Raw genomic sequence first — 20,959 nt, forward strand, 5'->3', positions numbered from 1 at the left:
CCCACCCGCGCCTCAGCGCCCGTCGCTAAGGAAGCCCCGGTGCGTTGCTAAGGGCGGCACGTGACCGGCTCAGCCGCCAATGGGCGTGGAGTGGGTGGGGAGGCCAGCTACCAATCAGCGCGCGAGAAATCCGTGTCAGCCAATCAGCGCCGGGACCGTGCCCTCGGGGCGGAGAGGGCTCGGATGATTGACGTTCCCTTTGCCCAATAATGTTGCAGAGAGTTTCGGGCTTTGCCCAATAGGGAATGGCAGTCTCATTGTCTCCGCTGTCCATCAAAGGGAGGGCGGGGAAAAGGGCGGGACTACCGCCGGGGCGGGCCCCTCGCTTGACAGTGATGGACACGCTCTCTAACCAATAGCTTTGCCGCGCGTCCCGCAGCTGCCCAATTGGAGGCAGGGAGGCGGGACGCAGCTGCCAGCTCGCGCTGTGGTTGGTGCTGGCGGCTGTCGGTCAGGGCGCGGTGCGGGAGGGGCGGGCGCTGGGCCGCTGTTTGTTGTCATCCCAAGATGGAGTTTCTGCTGGGGAACCCGTTCAGCACCCCGGTGGGGCAGAGCCTCGGTACGGCGGCCTGGGGAGCGCGCAGGGGCCCGGGGAGACCGCGGGGGCTTCGGCCGGCGGGCGGGGCCGGAGGCGGCGGGGGGCCCTGGGGCCTGTGAGGGGCTGTGGGGGCTCCGGGGGTCCGTGAGGGGCTGTGGGAGCGCTGAGGGGAGAGTCCGTGAGAGCCCCTGGGGGGAATCTGGGGCTCGCTGAGGGGCTCAGGGGCGGTGTGTGGCGGTTGTGGGGGTCAGTGCGGGTGGTGAGGGAGCTCTGGGGGCTGCGGGGGGCTCTGAGGAGCGGGAGGGTCTCTGGGGAGCGGGGATTGCAGGGCTGGTGGGCGCTTGGCGGGGCTGGAAGGCGTTTGGGCGGTGCTGGAGGCCTCAGGGCGGGACTCTGGGGTTAGTGGGGGGCGTGGAGGGGTCAGAGGGCAGAGAAGGTGTGGGGAACAGGCTGCTGTCCCTGAGAAGAGACTGGCTCCACGTCGAGATGGATGCAGGAAAGCTGTTGCATCCGCCAGCTCCTTTTCCTGAAGTGGAGTGCCTCCTTCCAGACCACCCAGTCACCGAGCCACTCCTCCCCAAAGTACTGAGAGCTCCCTGTGCCCCTGAGTGGGCAGGGGGGTGATGTGGTCTAGAGACACAAAGGAGTGCTCGTTTTTCAGCCCGGAGGCTGAACTGTGGCTTTGGTAACGCTTTGGTGCCATTAGCAGGTTACTCTGAGCCAGCTTTCACTGCGTGGCCACTCCAGGCCTCCCTGGGCTGCTGTGGCTGCTCCCTCCCTCCTTCCCTCCCACAGATGTGTTCTTTTGTGGCCACTCATGTTTTGGTCTGGGGCAAAGAAGAGAAAGGAGAAATCCTGGGCATGACTTGTGCAGAGTTTGGTGACTCTGAGTCCTCACCTCAGCGGGGTGGGCTCTCAGTGCTTTCCTCTGTAGGGCCCTGGAGAAATTTAAGATCTCTGACATTGCGGTGGGAAGGAGCAGGCTGGCTCAGGTTCCTGCAGTGCAGGAGGGCGGGCAGTCCCAGAGCCAAGGTGATGCTCAGCTGAGCGTGTCTCCTGCCAGGGAGGGCTGGGAGAACTGGGATTGTTCAGCCTGGGAAAGAGGAGCCTTGGAGTGTCCTGGTTGTGGCCTTCCCATATCTGAAGGGAGCCTGCAGGAAAGATGGAGAGAGAGGGTCTGGAGTGACAGGACAAGGGAGAATGGCTTCAAACTGGCAAGAGACTGTGGTTAGAAGAAATCCTTCCCTGTGAGGGTGGGGAGGCCCTGGCACAGGTTTCCCAGAGAAGCTGTGGCTGCCCCATGCCTGGGAGTGTTCCAGGCCAGGTTAGACAGGGCTTGGAGCAGCCTGGGGTAGTGGAAGGTGTCCCTGCCCGTGGCAGGGGTGGAATGAGATGATCTTTAGTGTCCCTTCCCACCCCAAACATTCTGGGATTCTGTAACACAGCTGTGCATAGTCTGGCCTACAGCTGTTCCACGTTGATTTATGGAATGATGGAACTCTTGGAGAAAACTTTTCAGAGCTTTAGCTCATGGCCTCAAAGCTCTTCTCTAGAACTTTCCCCATCCCCACGTGCAGGGACAGCCCCTGGCTGGGGTGAAAGGCCCTGGGCCAGTCTCACGCTGTGCTTCGAGCGTGGCTGGGCTCTCTCTGCCAGGCTGTGTGGAGCATATGCATAACTCCTGCTTATCCTCAGCCATCTGGGCTGTTTATTCCCTCTGCTGAGGGAGAGGAGTGCTGGGAATCAGAGGAGAATAACAGGAACAGCTCAAGAGAAAGGTGATTTTAGAGTGAGTTGGCCAGCGGAGCAGCCCTGCCAGGACAGCTGGGCCAGGCCTCTGCCGTCAGCCTGGGGAGGGAAGGCACCAACTTCTCCTCTCTTCATTGGCAGCTTCTTTAGCACCAGTCAGTGGTTTGGAGGAGCTGAACTGTTGGGCAGGGAGGGAGGAGTGGTAAAATCTGCTTTTTTAGCCTTCTGCCTGTTCAGCTCCAGAGTGCAAAGGTTTTCACAGCTCTCACACCCCTGGTCGCTGCCAGCTTGGAGGCTTTGAGCACTGAGCTGCTTCCATCAGATGAGGTTAGGTGTGCAGCTCCCCTTAATGCAAAATTCAGAATGTTTTTCTTTACTCCCAGGGGGAAGAGATAACTGCAGATTTTATTTTTTTATTTTGGAAGACAAATTTTTCTGCTTCTCCTATTGCTGCCAGTTATCCCTTTCTGAGACAGCAGTAAAACAAAAGCATGCCTTGTTCTCAGACACTGCTATTTGCCCAGTGCTTCCACAGTTTGTTTTTCCAATGAGCTTGTGGAATATAATTTTCACTTATGCTTCTCTTCATTCTTTGAAAGAGATGGAATAATTTTGTGTTTCTGTTTAAACATATTGTGTTGTACGCAGTTGTGATGTTTCCAAGCAAGGCCTAACACTCACCATAAGGGAGAAGTGCAGAAAATCCTGCAGGTCCATCAGCACACCAAGAGTGTGTGTTCTCTGCCAGGAAGCAGCAGAGGTTCACGGGAAGATTTAATTAGGGCTCTACAGTATCTGCAGATAAATGCCAGGTCTGAAAGAACAAAGATGTCAGAAAAGGTTTGGGGAGAGCTGAGAGAGGTAATACAAGGGATTTTCTCTTTTCTCCTCTTTATCTGGATAATGTCTGAAGCTAGGCAGGCTTTTTATGTTAACTCTTTTGCTTAATGTGGGAAAGTAATGCTAGGATGAGCTCAGAGGATTTGTAATGGAGATGGATAGAGTCTCCTGCATCTGAAGTGCCAGCTGAAATGGCAGCCAGGTTCCTGATGGCTGAAACCTACCTGATTTTTGGATTTATATGGTATCCTCTATTCAATTCCCAGTGGTGACATAGCAGAAACAATATAAGCCATCACCATGGCTGCTAATTACAAACCTCCCCTAATTTTGCCATAATACTTTGATGGACCTGTGGACACTCAGCTGTCCTTGTGTCTCCAGCAAAGTCCTCTCCTGAGATGAGTGGTTGGTTTTTGGTGGGGCTGTTGTGTGTGTGGCAGATGTACCTGAGACATTCCTGAACTCAAAAAAACCATTTTCATTCCATATTGCTTTTCACCTGGAGGTTGCTGTGAAGGGAGTTTATGGCATCATTTTACATATAAACCAAAAATCTCACCCAGGATTTTGTAGCAGAATCCAATACTTCCCAAAGGTTTTGTGAGGTGTTTTTCAGAAGGGCTTTGTGAAGGCTGGTGACAGTCTGGAGGGTGGAATTGGGTGCCGTGGGTTTCCTAGGCTGCCAAGTACAGCGAGGTTGACAAGATCCTTTGTGGCACTGGGTGCTGGCCCAGTTCCTCTGACTGAACTGTTTATTTTTTCCAATCACCACTGTAAATACCATCTTGAGGAATATACAGACCAGTGAGGAGCAGAAGAGCAGGAAGATGTGTAGTAAAGCAACTCTGACAGAGTGCTTGCTGTGTGGAGAGGGATTGGCCTGGAGAAGAAGCTGCAATTTACAGTAGTGAGAATTTGCCTTGAGATTCACCATCCTGCCATAAATTGCTTTTTTATCTTTCTTTGTTCAGTGGAGCCATCTTTAAAGTGTCACCACTCTATTCAAGGTTATTAGAACAAATACCCTTGCTGCAGGTTAGTGAAAACATCTTGGATGATTAAAGCTGATTGAATTACAAGAATGTGGAGTGCTGGTGACTCTTTTTTGGCCATTCTGCTTATTTGATAGTGGCCATATGGCTTACATGGGAGGACACAGGGAAGCCTGGTTTAGGGTTTTTTGTGTTTGTTTTACTCTGCAGACATTGCAGAGGCTTCAGGAAAGTGCTTCTTTGTTTGAATCAAACCAAACCTTGCTGCTGCCCCCTGATGCAGGTGCAGAGGGCTGGCCTGGGGCAGTGAGGTGTGAAATGGGCTCCTCACAGGGTGCTGGACAGGGCCATCAAGGTCACTTTTGGTCAGGCTCTGGTCAGGGCTGTGTGTGCTGCTGAACTCAGCTCTTCTCACTGCTGCCCCAGACCCAGAGCCAAAGGCCTCTGGGAGTGAAGTTCAGCACCTGAATTAAGTGCAGCGAGACTTGAAAGTTAATTTTTAACAATGAAGAACAATTTCTACATTTAACAATGTAGAAATGGAGGTGTCCTGTGTGGCTGGGAGTGGGGATCAGGTGCTGCTGGTTTACACCACTGATCCCTGTTGCAGAAGGGAAGTTTCCATGCACAGTGCTGGTCTGGGCACTTGGGGTCTGTTTTTGGAGGAGAAACAGTGTGGTGATTTAAGGAGGCTACAAAAACAAGGTTTCAGCAAAAGATACAGAGGCACTTTATTGAAGCAACAGTGAGGCAGACAGCTTTTCAATTGATTTTTATCAAAGCACTTGCAGTTTCCATTCAAGGCTGTTAAATTGATAATATATATGGTGGATACAGGCTGTTTTCAGAGCTGCTGTTTTGTTCCCCCCCCTTTTCTTTTCTTTTATTTTTTCCCCTTTTTAATGGGAAAGTGCTTCAAGGGGTTTAAAACACCTTTTATTCTCCCTTCCCTAAGAAGCACTCGAGCCTTTTCTTCAGGTTTCTTATATCTCTAAGATTTTTATGATTCTTAGAATAAAAACAGTTCCTAAATAAATGAGTTGATGACTACATGTAGGAACAGAGAAATGCATTAGAGCCAGCAGCCTGTGGTAGTCCTGTGGGAGGCATTAATCCAGCCTTTCTTGTCCACAATTTCCCTAAGTTCCCTTCAGAGTAAACTTACTACTTTGCTGTGCTGTGAAATATTTTTTTTAATAGATAAGCCTTTCCCCAATGCTAGAAATCAGTGTTTAAAGTGTACACCATAATCTTAGGATGTGGTCCACATAAAATATCATTTTTCCAGTGTGCTGTTGGGCTCTGAATCTTCTCTCTCATCATTCATTGCCTTATAATGAAATAAAAAGTCCTTTGCATTTACCCACAACCATGGAAGCATTGTCTCTTATTCTAAGGGAAGCTTCTCTCCATACAAGGTGGCAGTAACTTTTCTTGCTGTATCAAAAAGATGGATTTTGCATTTTTCTGCAGTGAAAAGGGCACAAGAAGTTCTCTCCTCAGAGCTGAAATACTTCTCTAGGTACTCCTGTAGCTGGTCAGTTTTTAGAAATCCAGCCCCCCTCTGCTCATTCAGAATTGTGCTTGTCATGCAAAAAGAGCCTGATAAAGTGCTTTTAGTTTTATAAGATTATTTGGATCTGCTTTCACTTCATGACAATGGATTATGTTGTAAGGAAAATCTCCATGAAATACGAAAATGGATATCTTTGCTCTTTAAAGGAGCAAATAAATACTGAGTCATGAGTCTGGCAACTTGGAGAAACTACACACACGTGTGAAGCTGGGTAATTAGTGTAATGCCATTTAATACTGGGTTACTAAGACTGGATTTATTTTATAGGCACAAAAGCAGATTGTAGTTCATGAAGGTATTATAACATGTATTTTTGGGTAATGCTGTTTTATCTCTTTCAGCCTGGTACCCTTAAATGTATATTCCATATGCTTCTAATATCTATCTGTATGTGAGAGTGAGGACAGCTTGTTCCCAGTTTGGTACTGCTCTGTTCATGAACTCAGCAGATTTTTTTAAACTGCATATTTAAAATATGCTTGCCTAAAACCCACAGAAAATCCCCACAAACCCTTCCAACTGATGTAATATTTCATCCAAAACAATTTTCCCCCATAGAAGTACTCTGTGTTTTCCTTTGTGAGGAACAGTTTTAAGGTAGGCAGACTCTCCTATGATTTCATAAACTGCGTTGAGTTTTTAATGAACAATTTCTGAAGGTGTTGAAGGCATTTGTGGTATTCTCAGTGACAGTGATCCGGACAACAGCTCTTGCAGAAGTTTTGGTGAGATGATCCTTCCCTGGGAAGGTGCTGCCTGAAACCTGCAGGCCTGGGGCTCTTCAAGGCTGGCCTGGCAACCTCCTTCCTCATCTGGTGTTTTCTGTTTGGCCAAAAGTAATTTCATCCTCTGTGTTTGGGTAAAATCTGTACAATGGGTAGGTGATAAGAGCATAAATGTTTGAAGAGCACAGAGAGAAAGGACATTTTGGGAGCCCTGAGAAGTGAGGAATGACCCAAAAACCCAGCCTGTGAAACACAGCACAGATCATCCAGAACTAGTTTTCCTCCTTCTCATTTGCATCTGCCTGGGGAATTCCTAGTTTTCTATGTAAAAGAAACTTGTTGCTGAGCATAAAAATCCTCCCAAGGATAGATAAGCCTTATCTTCTGTATTTGTGTAGTTATTTTGTTGATGGTTCTGCCCAATCATTTCAGTTACTGCCAGTGGCAAAAGGCTCTTTTAAAATTGATGATTCTTCAGCACAAAACGTACTGGTCTAAAAGCTTTGCTAGAGCTGGGTCTCTCTTCCCTTAGGAGCAGCTCCTTTCATGTTTTTGTGCAACCCAGGGAGTCAGATCTTCCAGCAGTGGGTAACATTTCCCACTGCTCAGGAAAGGGAGATGCAAATAAATCCAGCCAGTCTATTATTGGCAGCAATGTCTTTACATTTAAATATACACTCCACAATTGTTCTCTGCCTGACAGAATTATAAGGTGGGCTCCACCATGCAGTAACTCATTTAAAAATCAAGGATTAAGGATGAAAAAAATCCGTGCCCTGTCTGTGTTTGAGCAATTCCTGGCATGGCTGTGTATGGACTGTTTACCCACGCTCCTGTTTCTCTTGGTTCCCAGCTTTTGGCAGCTCAGTAGTCTCAGGGAGCATCAGGAGACTCAAAAATGAGGAGATACTCAGAAGAAACCTGTTGAATAAGTTGGTTACCTTGTAGCCTGCTTGTTCCTTGAGAGTAGGGCAGCCTGTTCCCAGCTGGACCTCAGAAACCTTCTGGGTTAAATCAGCTTGGGAAAAAATTCTTTTTTCAAATTCAGATCAAAGAAAACATACACAAAGTGAAGGCACAGATTTGTGTTGTAAGCTGTTTAAACTGAGTATGAATACCAAGAATTTTTCAGAGCATTGATTTCATGTTCTTAAGGCAGGAAAGACTTTGTTTCATCCCAAATGTGTTCAGGATGTTGAAGATGTTAACTTGAACATGTTGCATCCTCTTTATTTTCATGGGATACATTTACTGCAAGAAATATGAATGGTTTCCTATTTGACCCAAATAACAAAAAAAATCCCATTTTTTGCCTAGCTTAATAAATGCAGAAAGTCCCTTTTAAAAATCTGGTATTTCCTGATTTTTTTTTTAATTTTATTTTGTCTCAATTATAGCTTTCTGCATTTATTTTACCTTGCCTTTCTTTGCCCATAAACACAAAAAGCTACCTTGAGCATATTAATCAAATTGCAAGCTTCAGCACTTTGCCAGCAAATTTTGGAAAGTTTTATGATATTCTGAGCCTACAGGTGAGAGATATTTCATAGCTTTGTCTTCTGAGACTAATAAATACATCTGTATATTAAATAGAAGCATTTTACTTAAGCTTTGGTGACCAAATACTTACTGAAGTACAGATAATGTTTTTTAAGAACATCTGCAAGGCTTTGATTATTAGTTTTGTCCAAGAAGTCCTGCCTAAGTAAGGTTTTGATTGAAGTGATCCAGAGATGAGATGCTCTGTTGTAGTTTTTCCTCCAAAACCTCTTTGATTGCAGTTCAATCTGTTGGGCTCATCACTTTCCCCTCTTTTTCACATAAGTTGTTGAGGATCTTAACTCCTCAGTTTTCACCAAAAAGCTCTCTGATCAGTTAACAGAGTGTTAAGGAATTTCCCCAGTTAATTGGTTCCTAATTTAAGGATTAGGAGAGAAAATATGCAAATTTTATTGGAATATTTCATCTGGAGTGAGTTTTGAAATCCATCTCCACACTGTGACCCGAGTTATTTCCTGAATTCTGTCTGGTAGTTTCCTGAGCAGTTGTTATGGGATGCAGGTATGATAATAAGGTGATTGAGAGTGGGATGTAGAGGTTGGGCTGGATGCAGCATTTATTTGGGTTTGTGTTACCCTGAGCTCACATTTAAGCTGTTGTAGTAAATAGCTTGTTTTTTTCATTATCTTTGAGCTGCCCTTTCTCTACTGATTTTCTGTGGTTTTAATTAGAAGGGTATTTTGCTGAAAAGAGCGAACTCAGACCTTTGTGAAATTTTCTGCTAGTACAAATAATGGTAAATCTGAAATCACTTATTAGACAAGGAGTTGTTATGGCAACTATAAGATGGTTGGCTAATCAGAGAGTGAGATCAGTTTTTATTTACAAGTGTAATGAGCAATTAAGTTTGAGCAGCTGTCAGACTTGGAAAGTGATTAAAGTTCAGCAAACAACCCAAATGGGTCAGTGTTCAGTTCTGATGGTTTTCTGACACTGCAGCTTGATCATCTGTGGGTTTTACCTACTATAATTAAAACTGCCTTTTAAATCCCCATCCGTGCCAATGACTTGGCATAGCCAATGAGTAGAAAAACCCCTTTTTCCTACCAGCTTCTTTAATGGGTATTGGCCTGGAGTCTTGCTGTGGGTAATGAGGTATTTCACATGTAGCATTCCTTAAAGCAAAGCTCACTTTGGGTGCAGAATCATCTCCTGGCTGTGGTGAGCACCAGGAGGGAGCTGGGCTGCTGCAGCCTGGCTCAGCCTTGCACCTCTAAGGGCTCCCTTTCATTAGAGGCAGCATTTTGCAGTTGTTGGTTGCTCAGGGAGGGCTCAGAGGAAGGATGTGCACAGTGTGCATGAACATCAAACCCAAAGGAAGTGGAGAAAGTCGTGATTCACCCAGAAACAGGAGGGAATGCCCAGGAGAGGCTGACCTTGGCCAGAGCTGGTCACAGTGCACAGGGCAGGCTGCTTGTCCTCATGGCTTTCCCAAGCAGGAGGAGCTGGTTCTCTGCAGATTCCAAAATATTGCATATGTTCACTGGGAAGGTTACCCTCCCATCCATACTCTGCACCAGAGCAGCCTGTTTCATTGCTGGGGTTTTCTTCCCTGCTACATGTATTAAATAAACTAAACTGTTTGTAAGCCTTGCTCAAAATTTGTGTTCCAGTTAGAATTTTAACTGTCCAAAACAGTTAAACCAGTGGAGTTATTTTCCAAAATTACGCTGCAGTCCCCTGATACATTTACATTTTTATTAATTTTGCCACACTAATGGTATGATGTAATAGAGGCAATTGCAGTGGAACACGAAATGGATTGGGACAGCTCCTGACCCAAAGAATTTACAAAGTTGTGTGCCTAGATAGCACAAGTTGGTGAATGGGGGCTTAAGGGAAAATTAAAATGACAGTCTCAGAAATAGGCATTTGCATACTTGACCTAAACTTCTGGTATTTACATTTTCTATTTATCAGTCTTTTTCAGGCTTATCTACAGCAGTGGCACATGAAGAAACAGGGCTGTAAAAATGGAACAGAATTTTTAGTAGGGTTATTAGAGACCAAGAAATCCACATTTCTCAGCCCCAAGATGGGATTGCACATACATGTCTTGTTATTGCTGTTGCCTGAATTGCACTCGGGTTTCCTGAGGAGATTGCTTGGGAGTGTTTATCTGCTGAGCTTCTGCAGGCAGAGCAAGCAGAATGGGCAGCTGGCAGTGGAGCCTTTCAGTGAGCACAGCACTGGCAGAAGTAATTCCTGTCACCTAGTGGAAGAGGAGCCAGCTCTTCCCCTGCTCCCATGATGAAAACACTTAGAGTATTCCAGACACTGATGCTCAAGCCGTGGAGATTTTGGAGAATTGGGATGGGGTTGGAGCTTGCTGCCTCTTGCACAGGCTTGCTGTTGTTCTGTAGAGCAGTACAAGGGAAGGCTGAAAAACTGAAATGCAAACTGAACCCTTCACACTAGAAAGCAACCCATCAACTCTCAAAAGCTGCAGACTCCTCTGTCCAGTTCACTCCACATGGGGGATAATTGTGGTTTTCCAGAGGATGCAGCTCTCACCTTCCTAGTTGTAGGAGAGCTGGGGGTGGGAACATGCACATGGATAGTTACTGCAGGAGTTGTTGCATTTCACTTGTAACACATTTTAATTATCACATGTGAACACTTGCTTTAAAATCCCATGTAGCATGCTGCAGCAAAGGAGTAAGCCTGTTCTTGTAACTGCCTCCTTGCAGGAATAGATGATTTTGCCTATTTTTCCCCCTCACTCAATAGTGTTTTTAGTTTATTTTAAGTATGTGAGAATGTGGACAACTGATTTTAGGAGTAGCCTGTAAAAAATAATACAAATAATTCTAATGTAAGAGCGTGATAATTCTTTCTGCCTCATAGTTTGTTTGCAGCAAACATGTTACAAGTGAGCAGGTGGGAGGGAGATTTTGAAATATATGGGGATGGATTTTTAGAGTTTGCAGCTGACATGGATTAAAAATTCTTAGAACATTTCATCCATGAAAGGCAATTAGTTTTGTTTTATGAATATGAAAAGCACGTAGCTTGTAAGTACTGGAGTGAAGTCCCAAGTGAGTTATTAGGACTTGCTTTACTCATGTAGTACAAAATTGGCCATCAAGAGCTGATAGATTTCAAATATAGCTCACTGACACACTGATCATCCATAACTTTTCATAAAGTCATTTTTTTGGGCTCACCTGTAATTACTAGATGCTGTTGAAGTCCTGAATGGGGCAGAGAGTCACAGATCAGGATAGCTCCTTACTCTTGATGGTGATTACAGCATGTTGTGCTGCTGGGGTATGGAATTGTGATGCCTCTCTGCCTGCTTTTCTTTTTTCATCTGCCTCTTTCTCTGAGATTCATAAGTTAAGGCTGATAAAATTAATGGAGTCTGCTTTTTTTTTTAGCAGTTGGGGTTTTTTTGGTATTAGGAAAAATTAATGCAGTCAGTGGTTTTGGGTTATTGGGGCTGTCTGTGTGAGTGGTTCTCAGCTACTAATGGGTCTTTGGAAAATGATTATTTTTTTCAGCTTCTTTCTTTGTATTTTGGCTTTTTTGGAGAGCCAAAACTGTTAAAAAATCTGGTATTTCTAGTGTTAATCAACAGATGTTACTCATCCAGTATGTCAGTGCTTTAATACCTGAATTCTCAGTTAAGGAATTGGTAGCCAAGTTAAGGAATGAGGTAGCTCCTCCAACCATCCAAATTCCAGAAACTAAAACAGGATGAAAACTCTTTGGCCAGTGGTGGGCTACAATCTAAGTTCTGGCTGTGGAAATGACTAAATGTTGATGATCTTGTTATAAAGCACTGGCTGCTGGACAGTGCTCAAAGGAGGAGGAGATTTGGGTACCCACCCTGATGCACTGACCTGTTAAAACCACACCATGCTGATAAATTCTCCCACACAGAATTTTACGGACACGTCGCAGCAGTCACAGTTAAATTTAGAAAAGGCAAATCTGAAGGAGACCATTTCATCACCCAGGGGATTTTAATTTATGCTTTCATGCCTCTCATTCAGAGAAGAAAGATGGACACTCCGAGTGGGATGATATTAAACTGCTGGAAGTGTTGCCTAATAGATCACAGATGTCTGTGAAGTGGCAAGTCATCATCCCCCGACACAACAGGACGAGGGGACACTGTCACGAGATGTGACATGTCAGAAAGGATCATTGATTTGTTGCTCCCCTACTGTAAATCAAACATCTCCATTCAAATCCATTAAAATCCATTAATACAGGGTGCAGATTTTAAAACTGCTCTGACATTTCTGATTGAAGGCTTGGGCGTATCGATTCCTGACGTGAGCAGGTCCCTGTTTGTCAATCAGAAAGTAGCACCATCATCTGAAAAGCGTGGGCTGGCAGCGAGGTGGGGATCTACCCAAGGTCAATGCTAAAAGAGATGAGGAAACGTGCAGTGAAGGCTGAATTTTGGGGGAAAGTGCCTCTGAATCATGCAAATGGCTTGATGAGCTGGGAGCTGCTTGTGTATGACCTCGCTCTGAAGGACGGCTATTTACAGTACATGGGTCAACATGTGAGCTCTGATGAGTGTCAGGGCATGGGAGGAAGGTGGCTTTCTGTGCTTTGTTTCTAAAGCTGTGTAGAATTGAGAAGTCAGATGGATTTCACTGTGTTTTAAAGAAGCAGTAGTGTCTCTCTGCCATCTGTTTTGGAAGAGAGCAACTCACATACACATGTCATTCAGTGGAGTTTGCTGTCAGCAGCAACAATTTCTGCTGATGGGGGAACTTCAGGGAGAAGATTCATAACAAAAGTCTTTATTGTATAGAAACACACCGTTCTGCTTGGGATCCAGCTTCCAAATGCTTTTAAGGACTGTGACTAAACTACCATTCGTGCCTGAGATGAGAGACATCTGAGTACAGAAGCTGCCTGGACCAGGTTGTCCTGCCAGGCCTTTCTTGTGCAATACAATTGCAGATGGGAAGGTCTGACTGGTTTTACACCCTGCAAACGTATCAAGACCTTTGAGATGAGATAAACTAAGTGAGCCATGCTGATATGCTCCCTTGCCTGCTCTGATTTTATTATAAGGCTTTCTGTTTTGGTTTTCTTTTTGTTCAGGTGAAGCTCTGATCTGAGTATGAAAGAAAAGTCTTTGTTGTACAGCTGTTAATATTTATTTAATATGTATTAATCCATTCACCTTGCTCTGCTTCTGAACCTGCAGTGCAGCTATGCTCACCTGGAGTTTCCTGCACCTGAGAGGCTGAATTTGTGGGTGATGTTTTTTTCTGCAGCATATCTAAATCACAAGACTGTTGTAGCATGACTGTGAGTACCATGAGGTCCTTAAAAAGGCACAGTAATTATGTACTATATATTCATGATTGCAGGTACGTGTGATCTGGAAAGCAGGGTGGAGGAAGTTTGGCATTTGGGTGGCACCTTCAAAAAGAAGAAAACCTGAAAGTTAATTGGAGAAAATGACAGTTCCCAGTTTACTGCTGTGCCTTCCAACAGCACTCGAGCTAAATACTCTTTAGGATTGCACGTGTGCCTGTCCACAGAGTCTCTTTATTTTATTTTAACACAGACTCTGCAGCCATTACCAACTATTCATTTATTCAGCATCAGAAACTTCGGCAAAACAATGAATGGAAGGTAAATTATTTGATCCCAGAGAGTTTTAGTGTGAGCATAGCTAAAAACCAAGTGAAAGAGCACAGTGGTCATGACAAGTGGTGGCCGGTGCTGCAGCAGTCCAACCCAAATCACGTTTTCTGTAGTGCTTTGCCGTTCAGATTGAGCCCGTTTGTTCTAGCTGACTGGCTTTTTCCTTGGAAGTGTGAAGCTCAGCATTTTCAGAGCAGTGTGAAATAAGGAATGTAGAAAAAGGACTTGGAGCAGTGAGGTGGCTAATTGAAAAATGCTCTTGGAGCTGCGCGCTCTAACAAAGAAGCTGGCGGGGTTTTATGAGTAAGTCACTCCAGAGTTGAGTTTTGATCTTGAATTTTGAATGAGTCACATTTATATTTTAATAGGAGCGTTTTGATAAAAAGGAACAATCCTCCTGTTGGTTACCATAATGTCTAAGTGGCCGTGACTGTCTTTTTAAAAGCAAATATAGAGAAACAAGAATAGACTGTTGGGTCCAGGAGTATCCAAGTGTGTTATTTGAGTGTGTCTGTCTCCCAAGTGAGATGCCTTGAACTCAGCAGCTTTGTGAATGCTGGGGGTCTTTGGCCTTATCTCCATTTTGCTTGGACAGCTAAAATATGTTTCCATGGCCTGGGTATGGTCTTTCCCTGGATCTTATTGATGGTGCTGTGGGGGTCATTGATGATTGAATCCAAGAGACACAACTGCAGTCACAAAATGTAATGGTGCTTTAAAGTGTAAAGCAGTTCTATAGGCTATGGCCCAGAGATGTCATTGTCCTGTTCATTTGAGCAATCTTGTCTGGTTTGGATTGCCTTGCAAAACTCTTGATATATTCTTGAAGGCCAGTCTGTAAAAGCGTTTTGCTTTTACCCTCAGTGAATGCCCCTCGCTTCTGAGAGAGCAACGCTGCATTGAAGGGAGGGGAACCAGCAGGATGGAAGCAAAAACCTGCTGATACTGTGGCTCCTTCTGATCCTTATTATGCAGAGTGAAATATAACATATCTGACTGTTTGATTTGCTAATTTCAGTGGTGGAGCACAGCTGGTAGGCAGGTGGACTGTTAAGAGACAAGACAAAGATCTAAGATCTGCAATCTTGTGAACTTGCAAGCAAAAAAGAAAAAACAACCACAAACCCTAAGATGTTTTATGCTATGTGAACACCAAACACTGTTGGAGGGAAGGGGAGAAGTGTGGACTTGGAGTTTTCTTGGTTTTGGATCTCTCTAACACAATGCACTGGTGTGCATGTTTCTTGCCTAAATAGAAGGTGATTTTGTGTGTGTAGTTCATCCCAAATGTATGAATTGAGAGTCTCTGAAGCAACATCTGGAGAAGACCCAAGAGAGAAAACTGTGAGTTCTCTGAAAAAAGATCTGTTCATTCATGAGATTCTGATATTCAAAGAGAAAACTGCAGTTGTGCTGTTTCCATTTAATGCTATTTCTAGCAAGTGCCACATTTAACTTTCCCTTTTGCCTTTTCTCCCAAGACCATTCTACAGCACCATAAAGATTCACTGGTACTTATAAATGGACTTTTGGAGAGATTTTTCCCCTGGTCCTGTTATCATTCAGGCTGGAATAGCTGCTCTCAGTGCTTCCAGCAGTCAGAATTCCAATCTCAGCTGTACAAACATGTACATGGAGCAGTAGTGTGGATTGAAGAGGGCAGAGAGGAGCTTCTTGAGGATAACCAGTGTTAGTGTTTCTCTGTGAGGTCGCTTTTGACTTGGTTTCAGGATGGGTGATAAAAGTTCTGTTTTCTTCCTGCATTTAGAAGTTAATTGCTGCCCTGCCCTGCCCTGTGTAACCTGTTTGTTACGTGGTGATTGGACAGGAATTTCTGACCTGGTTTCCTCGTGGTGACATCTCGGGTCGGAGCAGGTTGTTTGGGCAGAGGCTTGGCTGGGGCTGTGTGCACTGAGACTGTTTGTACTGGGAACTTTACACTGCTGAACCCTCTGGGTGCTGTAAATGCCACAGGATTTCAGTGTGAGCAGGGAAATGCTGATATTGCCGTTTGGCAGAGCGTGGAAATGCGGCCACAAGAGTTGGATCTCAGAGGGAAGGTGTGAATGAGAAAAATAGCACCATTTTTTCTCCTTTTCCTCACAGACTACAGATAAGCTGATGCTGTGTGTGCATATGCAGTGCCCCAGGTCTGCTGCGTGTCAGGCGTGGAGTGCCAGATTGTCTTTCTTCCCACCAGAACATTTATGCTTTAATTTGGGACACGTGGTGGGAACTGATAGCATCTTGTTTCAGAGAGAGACTTTCTGATAATCTCGCTGGTGGTATCATGTCTCTGTGTGAGACACAAACCCAGCATTATCCCAGTGCTCAGAGCTGCTCCTGAGTCAGGAGCTGTGCAAGGAGCCATTGGCACCAGGCTGGGAGCTGCCAGCCCTTCTGTGATGCAATTAAACTACACCATAAACTCTTCAATTCAGGGCAAACTCCTCCTCAGCACCTTCCCTCTTAACATTTCTTACTGCACCCTGGAATCCTTTGGTCACTTTCCAGAGTTCATGTGTGAATGAACTGGTGCCTTTTAATGGGTGTGAAAGAGGGTGAGGAGCTGGTTACTCTTTCAAAGGGGATTTGCATGATTCGTGTGCCATTCCTCTGCTGTTCTGTGTTAGTTTCCAATATCTGTTTAATTGTCAGCTGTATCTGGGTGCTGTTTGAGGAGGAGCCTTCCAAAGTGTCCATGAAATACTGGACAGGTTATTGAGTATTTTTAATTTCCTGCATTTAGGCTATGTTGTGTGGGGATTCTCTTACAGCTGAGTGCAGGCAGAGCTGTTTCACTAGAAATCCAGAATTACAACCTGCTGTGTTTTGGTTCTAGAAGAGCTCTGCAGGCTTTCAATTCGTTGCAGCACAATGCAGCTCTTGAGGCAAATCCCACCCAAACCTTCTCTGCAGCCAGTGAACTCCTTTGTACAGCTGAGAGAGCACTGCAGCAGCAAATCTGGGTCACACACCCTACAAAGGACACACAACTCCAGATGACAAGTGCTCGTGTGCTCTCTGTTGCTGAAGAAGAAACTAAAATTAGCTTCTGACTCTTACTCGAATTAAAAATTACCCAAGGGGAAAAGAACTATTTCTCAAGAAGGGAACTGTTATGTCTTAAACCCACACAGTCTCAGCTGTGTGTGCAGAAATGCAAAAATAAAAAGGTAGTAACCAAGTTTTTTGGGAGAAAGGGGATTTTGTTTTCCCTGGAGTATCTCAAAAAGGGAATATGACCAAGGTTATCAGGGACCACAGATGAGCATTCTGGTGCTAACCTATGTACAGTGCTGCAGCAGCATCTCTTCACTCTGCTATCTTCAAAATATCACCTTTTTTTACCTATGGAGTGCTGCCATATCCATATTTTGTCAAAATAAACCTTAACTCCATGGGTTTTACAAGACCAGCGAGTGAATTGGCTGCCAGCACAACTTTGGGCAGGATCAGCATTTCCCAAAATCATATAAAAAGTGATTATAGCAGACCAGAGAGACTGAACATTGCTAAGTTGCTGCCTGATGCCAAATACTATCAAGAACACACAAATTTCTTAATATAGTTTAAGATGAAGGAAACAAATGATGTGCCCAGCTTAAGGAATACTCTCTATTTAAGGCACAATCTCTTATTTTGGAGCATTTGGCTTCTAAATCCTTTGCAGCTCTGGGGATCACCTTCTCTAGCAAATCAGATGTAGTGATTTTTATTTTTTTTATCTCTGACTGTTAAGGGTTTTTTCCTAATGGTGAATAAAATGTTTTCCTAAGCAATAAGGACTATATGGAGGTGAAGGCAGATCACATTCTGTAGCAATAAAACTTTATGTAGACTGAAGAACACAAAGCAACTAAGAGAAGTGATTCTTAAAAGTAGCTTTGTACAAAGATAAATTCCTGTATCCTAGAAAACATTAAACAGCTCTGCCTGCACTGTACATGCAGTAAATTAAAAATTCTCAGTAACCTGTCTAGTATTTATTGGGCATTATGGAAGATGTGCATCTCTCAAGCATAAAGAATTTTCATTGACCAAAGTGAACTTCACCATGAGGTGGTGATGGCTGAAAAAAGATCCAGCTGGGAGATTTTCAGCCTCCATTCCCTCCCCAATGGGTACACTGCAGTGCTGCTTCTCAGAATGAGAAGTGAGGTCTGTAACAAATATTTTCCTGTTCCATAATCTTCTTTTTCATGGTTCTTTTCTGTTCAGCTCTCCCTTCTGGGGTTTTGCATTGCTGTCTGGTTTGTCTCAAACTTCTTCTTGGTGGAGCTGCTTTTTTAACCATGATTTTGGTGTAGACAAGTCACTGAAACTTGAATTACCCAGGCACAGTCTTTCTCCAAACAATATCCCATAATTATGGCCTGTGGGCATCTGTATCCTCAGTCACAGTAATGGAAATATAAATAGGAAAAAAACACTGTTGGTAAACAAAAAGAGATGTGTGAAGTCCTTGGAGCCTGGTCTTTCCAAACAAAATCTGCCCTGTCCTGGGGTACAGATTGGGGTTAGATGTAGACAGAAGAATATTTGGAGAAGGTGGTACCTGTGGTTTTGTTTCTGCTTTGAAATGTTTAAAAGTGGGTTTGCTTACCCTCTTTGTCTTCCAGCACTGAATGCCAGGGATCTGTAGAAAAACCCAGAGTAATTTAGAGAAGATCATGCTTGGCTCAAAGGTCCCCTTTTTAGATCTTCCTAGTGACAGGCTTTTATGTTCAACTTAACATCATTCCTGCATGTGGGTAGCAGATAGGATTTGAATGCTTTAAGTGAGGAGTGTGAAAAATTCCAGGGATGTTCCAGGCACTGCTAGACAGAACTATATTGATTTAGGAGGAAATCCCAAGGAGAAAATAGTTCTTGTCAACTGATTACTACAAGTTATGGTTATGCTACTCCTGCAGATGTCTATAAATTAAAGTGCCAACAGTTGGCATCTGCCACTGTCACAGTGCTATAGGTCATCCTTCCCTGGGAATTGAGTGATGCCAGAGTGACTTAACCTGCCACACAAATTGTGAGGGAAGATTTGGGAGGAAGGCAGAGCTTGGGAGGTGTGTACAGAGCCCCTGCATGGAGAGGGACGTAGCATGGGACAGATATCATGACCTGAACTGTTATGTGCTAAATGTTTTCACATGCTGGTGGGTCTTTTCGTGCTGAAATTCCTTGAATTCTGTCTCCAGGTTGCTCTTTTTCCTCCCTCAATTCATGTGGAGGTATTATCTGCTGAAACAGGGAGGAGGTCATGCTGGTTTGGGGGATATTTTCCTAGCTCATAACTTGCCAGCAATGCAGCATCTGAAGAGTTTAAATTGGAATTAGCTGACATTTTCCTACTCTCCCAGGAATTCAGGAGTCTTTGAAGAACAGCCCATCTATGTGGGCTGGAGGGATAATTGATTCTGTCTGGAAACCTCTATGCTGATCCCTAAAACCAGGATGGAAGGATTGACATTGTTTACTGTCAGCAGGGATTTGTTTTTTTCTGTCTGTTACTGAACAGTTTCAGCTTGGAGTAACTGAACATGGATTGAGGTACAGACCTAATCAGGAAGATGTGAAAAGATTTATTTTTCTTTACTTTACAGAAAAGGCCACAGATGGCTCTTTGCAGAGTGAAGACTGGACACTTAACATGGAGATCTGTGACATTATCAACGAGACAGAAGAAGGGTATGTGCCATTTCAGCAGACTTGGAAAGGTCCCTGAACACAATCTTCCTCTGGTTGTACTCAGCATGTGAGGAGGTGCAGTGAGGCTGGGGACAGATGCTCGTGGTTTGAATGCAGTTTGCAGATCAGTTGCTTGGTTTTCCTGCTCCTTAGACCTCCCCTGCTCTTAGAAAATTCTGTATGATGCAGCACCTGTGGGATTCAGGATGAGAGGAGATGGCCTCAAGTTGTGCCAGGAGAGCAACTTATTTAGATGATGTATTAGGAAAAAATTCTTCACTGAAAGTCAGGCACTGGGTCAGGCTGCCCAGGGAAGTGGTGGAACCACCATTCCTGGAAGCATTCAAAAACACATGGATGTGTTTTGTTTTATACTACATTTTGGGATGTAGTATAGTGGTGGGCTTAGTGCTGAGTTAATGGTTGCACTCAATGATCCAAGAGAGCCTTTCCACCCAAATGATTCTGTGATATTTTCTGTGGTCAGTCTCTGCTTGGGAGGGCTGGTATGAAAAACTTTTTGGAGAGGGTGCCACCTTTGTTTTTCAGCAGGTGTATCTCTTTGCAGTGCCTTTAATTTCAGCTATCTGTGTAGACAGCTTTTTTGACAGACCTCCAGCACCAGAAAGCTTTGCTGCTTGCAGTCTGCAGGAGAACTGATCACTGCTCTTATTCCCTGGGCTTGTCAGAGTGGCTGTCAGTCTTCCCTGCCTAGTCAACAGCCTGGATTTTTGGAGACTTGGGGCATTCCTCCAGTCTTGATTTCTGTGGTACCTTGTCTCCTCACATATTTCTCCATGACCCCGGTTCGGTTGTAGTCAGATGATCTGAAGTTAACCCACATGCTTATGTCCAGCTGGAAATGGCAAAGGATTCATTTTCCCACAGTTTATGGGATGTGAAAAGCCTGTCTGAGCTGTCTGTTAAAATGGTGTGTTTCTCCTTCAGGCCCAAGGATGCCATTCGAGCGCTGAAGAAGAGGCTGAATGGAAACAAAAATTACAGAGAGGTCATGCTGGCGCTGACGGTGAGTGGGGGCAGGCTGGAATGCTTCAAAGGGCAGAACCCTTTTGTCATTTTCCTCTTCCTGGCACTCTCTTGAATGTACACACTATTTCCTTTAACAGCCACTGCTCTGCCCTTTTCTTCTCTCCAATTGCCTCCTCACTTCCTTGGGGAGAGCTGCTGGAAGCTTTGCATAGCAGTTTTCCAACTCAATTGATTTCTGCTTCTTTTCGTGGCTCTTATTCATCCCAAGTACTGACTGAGGAGAGTTAAAGTGGCTAAAATGGGTCTGTTGCTCTTTGAGGTTTTCCTTTCTACTCTCATTTCCCTGTGTCCAACCATTCCTCCACTCCAAGGCAACAGCTGTGGACGTATCTGGGAGTGAGGATGATGAACTTGCCATATTTTCAGCTTCATAAGTAGCTGATGCACAATTTCCCTTGTGAATGAATCTCTGTAGGAGACACCGCATTAATTTATGCTGATCTAATTTCACTCAATAAAGTGTAAATTATATTCTGTGCATTTAGACAGCACTGCTAAGGTGCAGGATAATTTAGCAGTGACCTTTCCTGCTGATGGCTTTAGCTGGAGGTTTCCTGGGTAGTGCAGCCCTCCTGTGTGGGGTGCTGGGCTGGCTCTGGCAGTAGCTAGATCGAGT

General features: G+C 44.6%; 1 protein-coding gene across 4 annotated transcripts in view; it reads left to right on the forward strand.

Annotated features, from left to right (window-relative positions):
* The first annotated feature begins 478 nt into the window (after nt 1–478).
* The window catches only part of TOM1L2 (target of myb1 like 2 membrane trafficking protein), a 56,329-nt gene continuing 35,848 nt past the window's right edge, over nt 479–20,959 (forward strand). For all 4 annotated transcript variants that reach the window (XM_039731806.1, XM_039731807.1, XM_039731808.1 and 1 more), the window contains exons 1-3: nt 479–559; nt 19,209–19,293; nt 20,242–20,320. In XM_039731806.1, the coding sequence (XP_039587740.1) occupies nt 508–559; nt 19,209–19,293; nt 20,242–20,320 (216 nt within the window). In that variant the 5' untranslated portion in view covers nt 479–507. The remainder of the gene's footprint in view (nt 560–19,208; nt 19,294–20,241; nt 20,321–20,959) is intronic.

Source organism: Passer montanus, unplaced genomic scaffold (genome assembly GCF_014805655.1).
Source record: "Passer montanus isolate IOZ18808 unplaced genomic scaffold, ASM1480565v1 scaffold8, whole genome shotgun sequence".
NCBI classification, from domain to species: domain Eukaryota; kingdom Metazoa; phylum Chordata; class Aves; order Passeriformes; family Passeridae; genus Passer; species Passer montanus.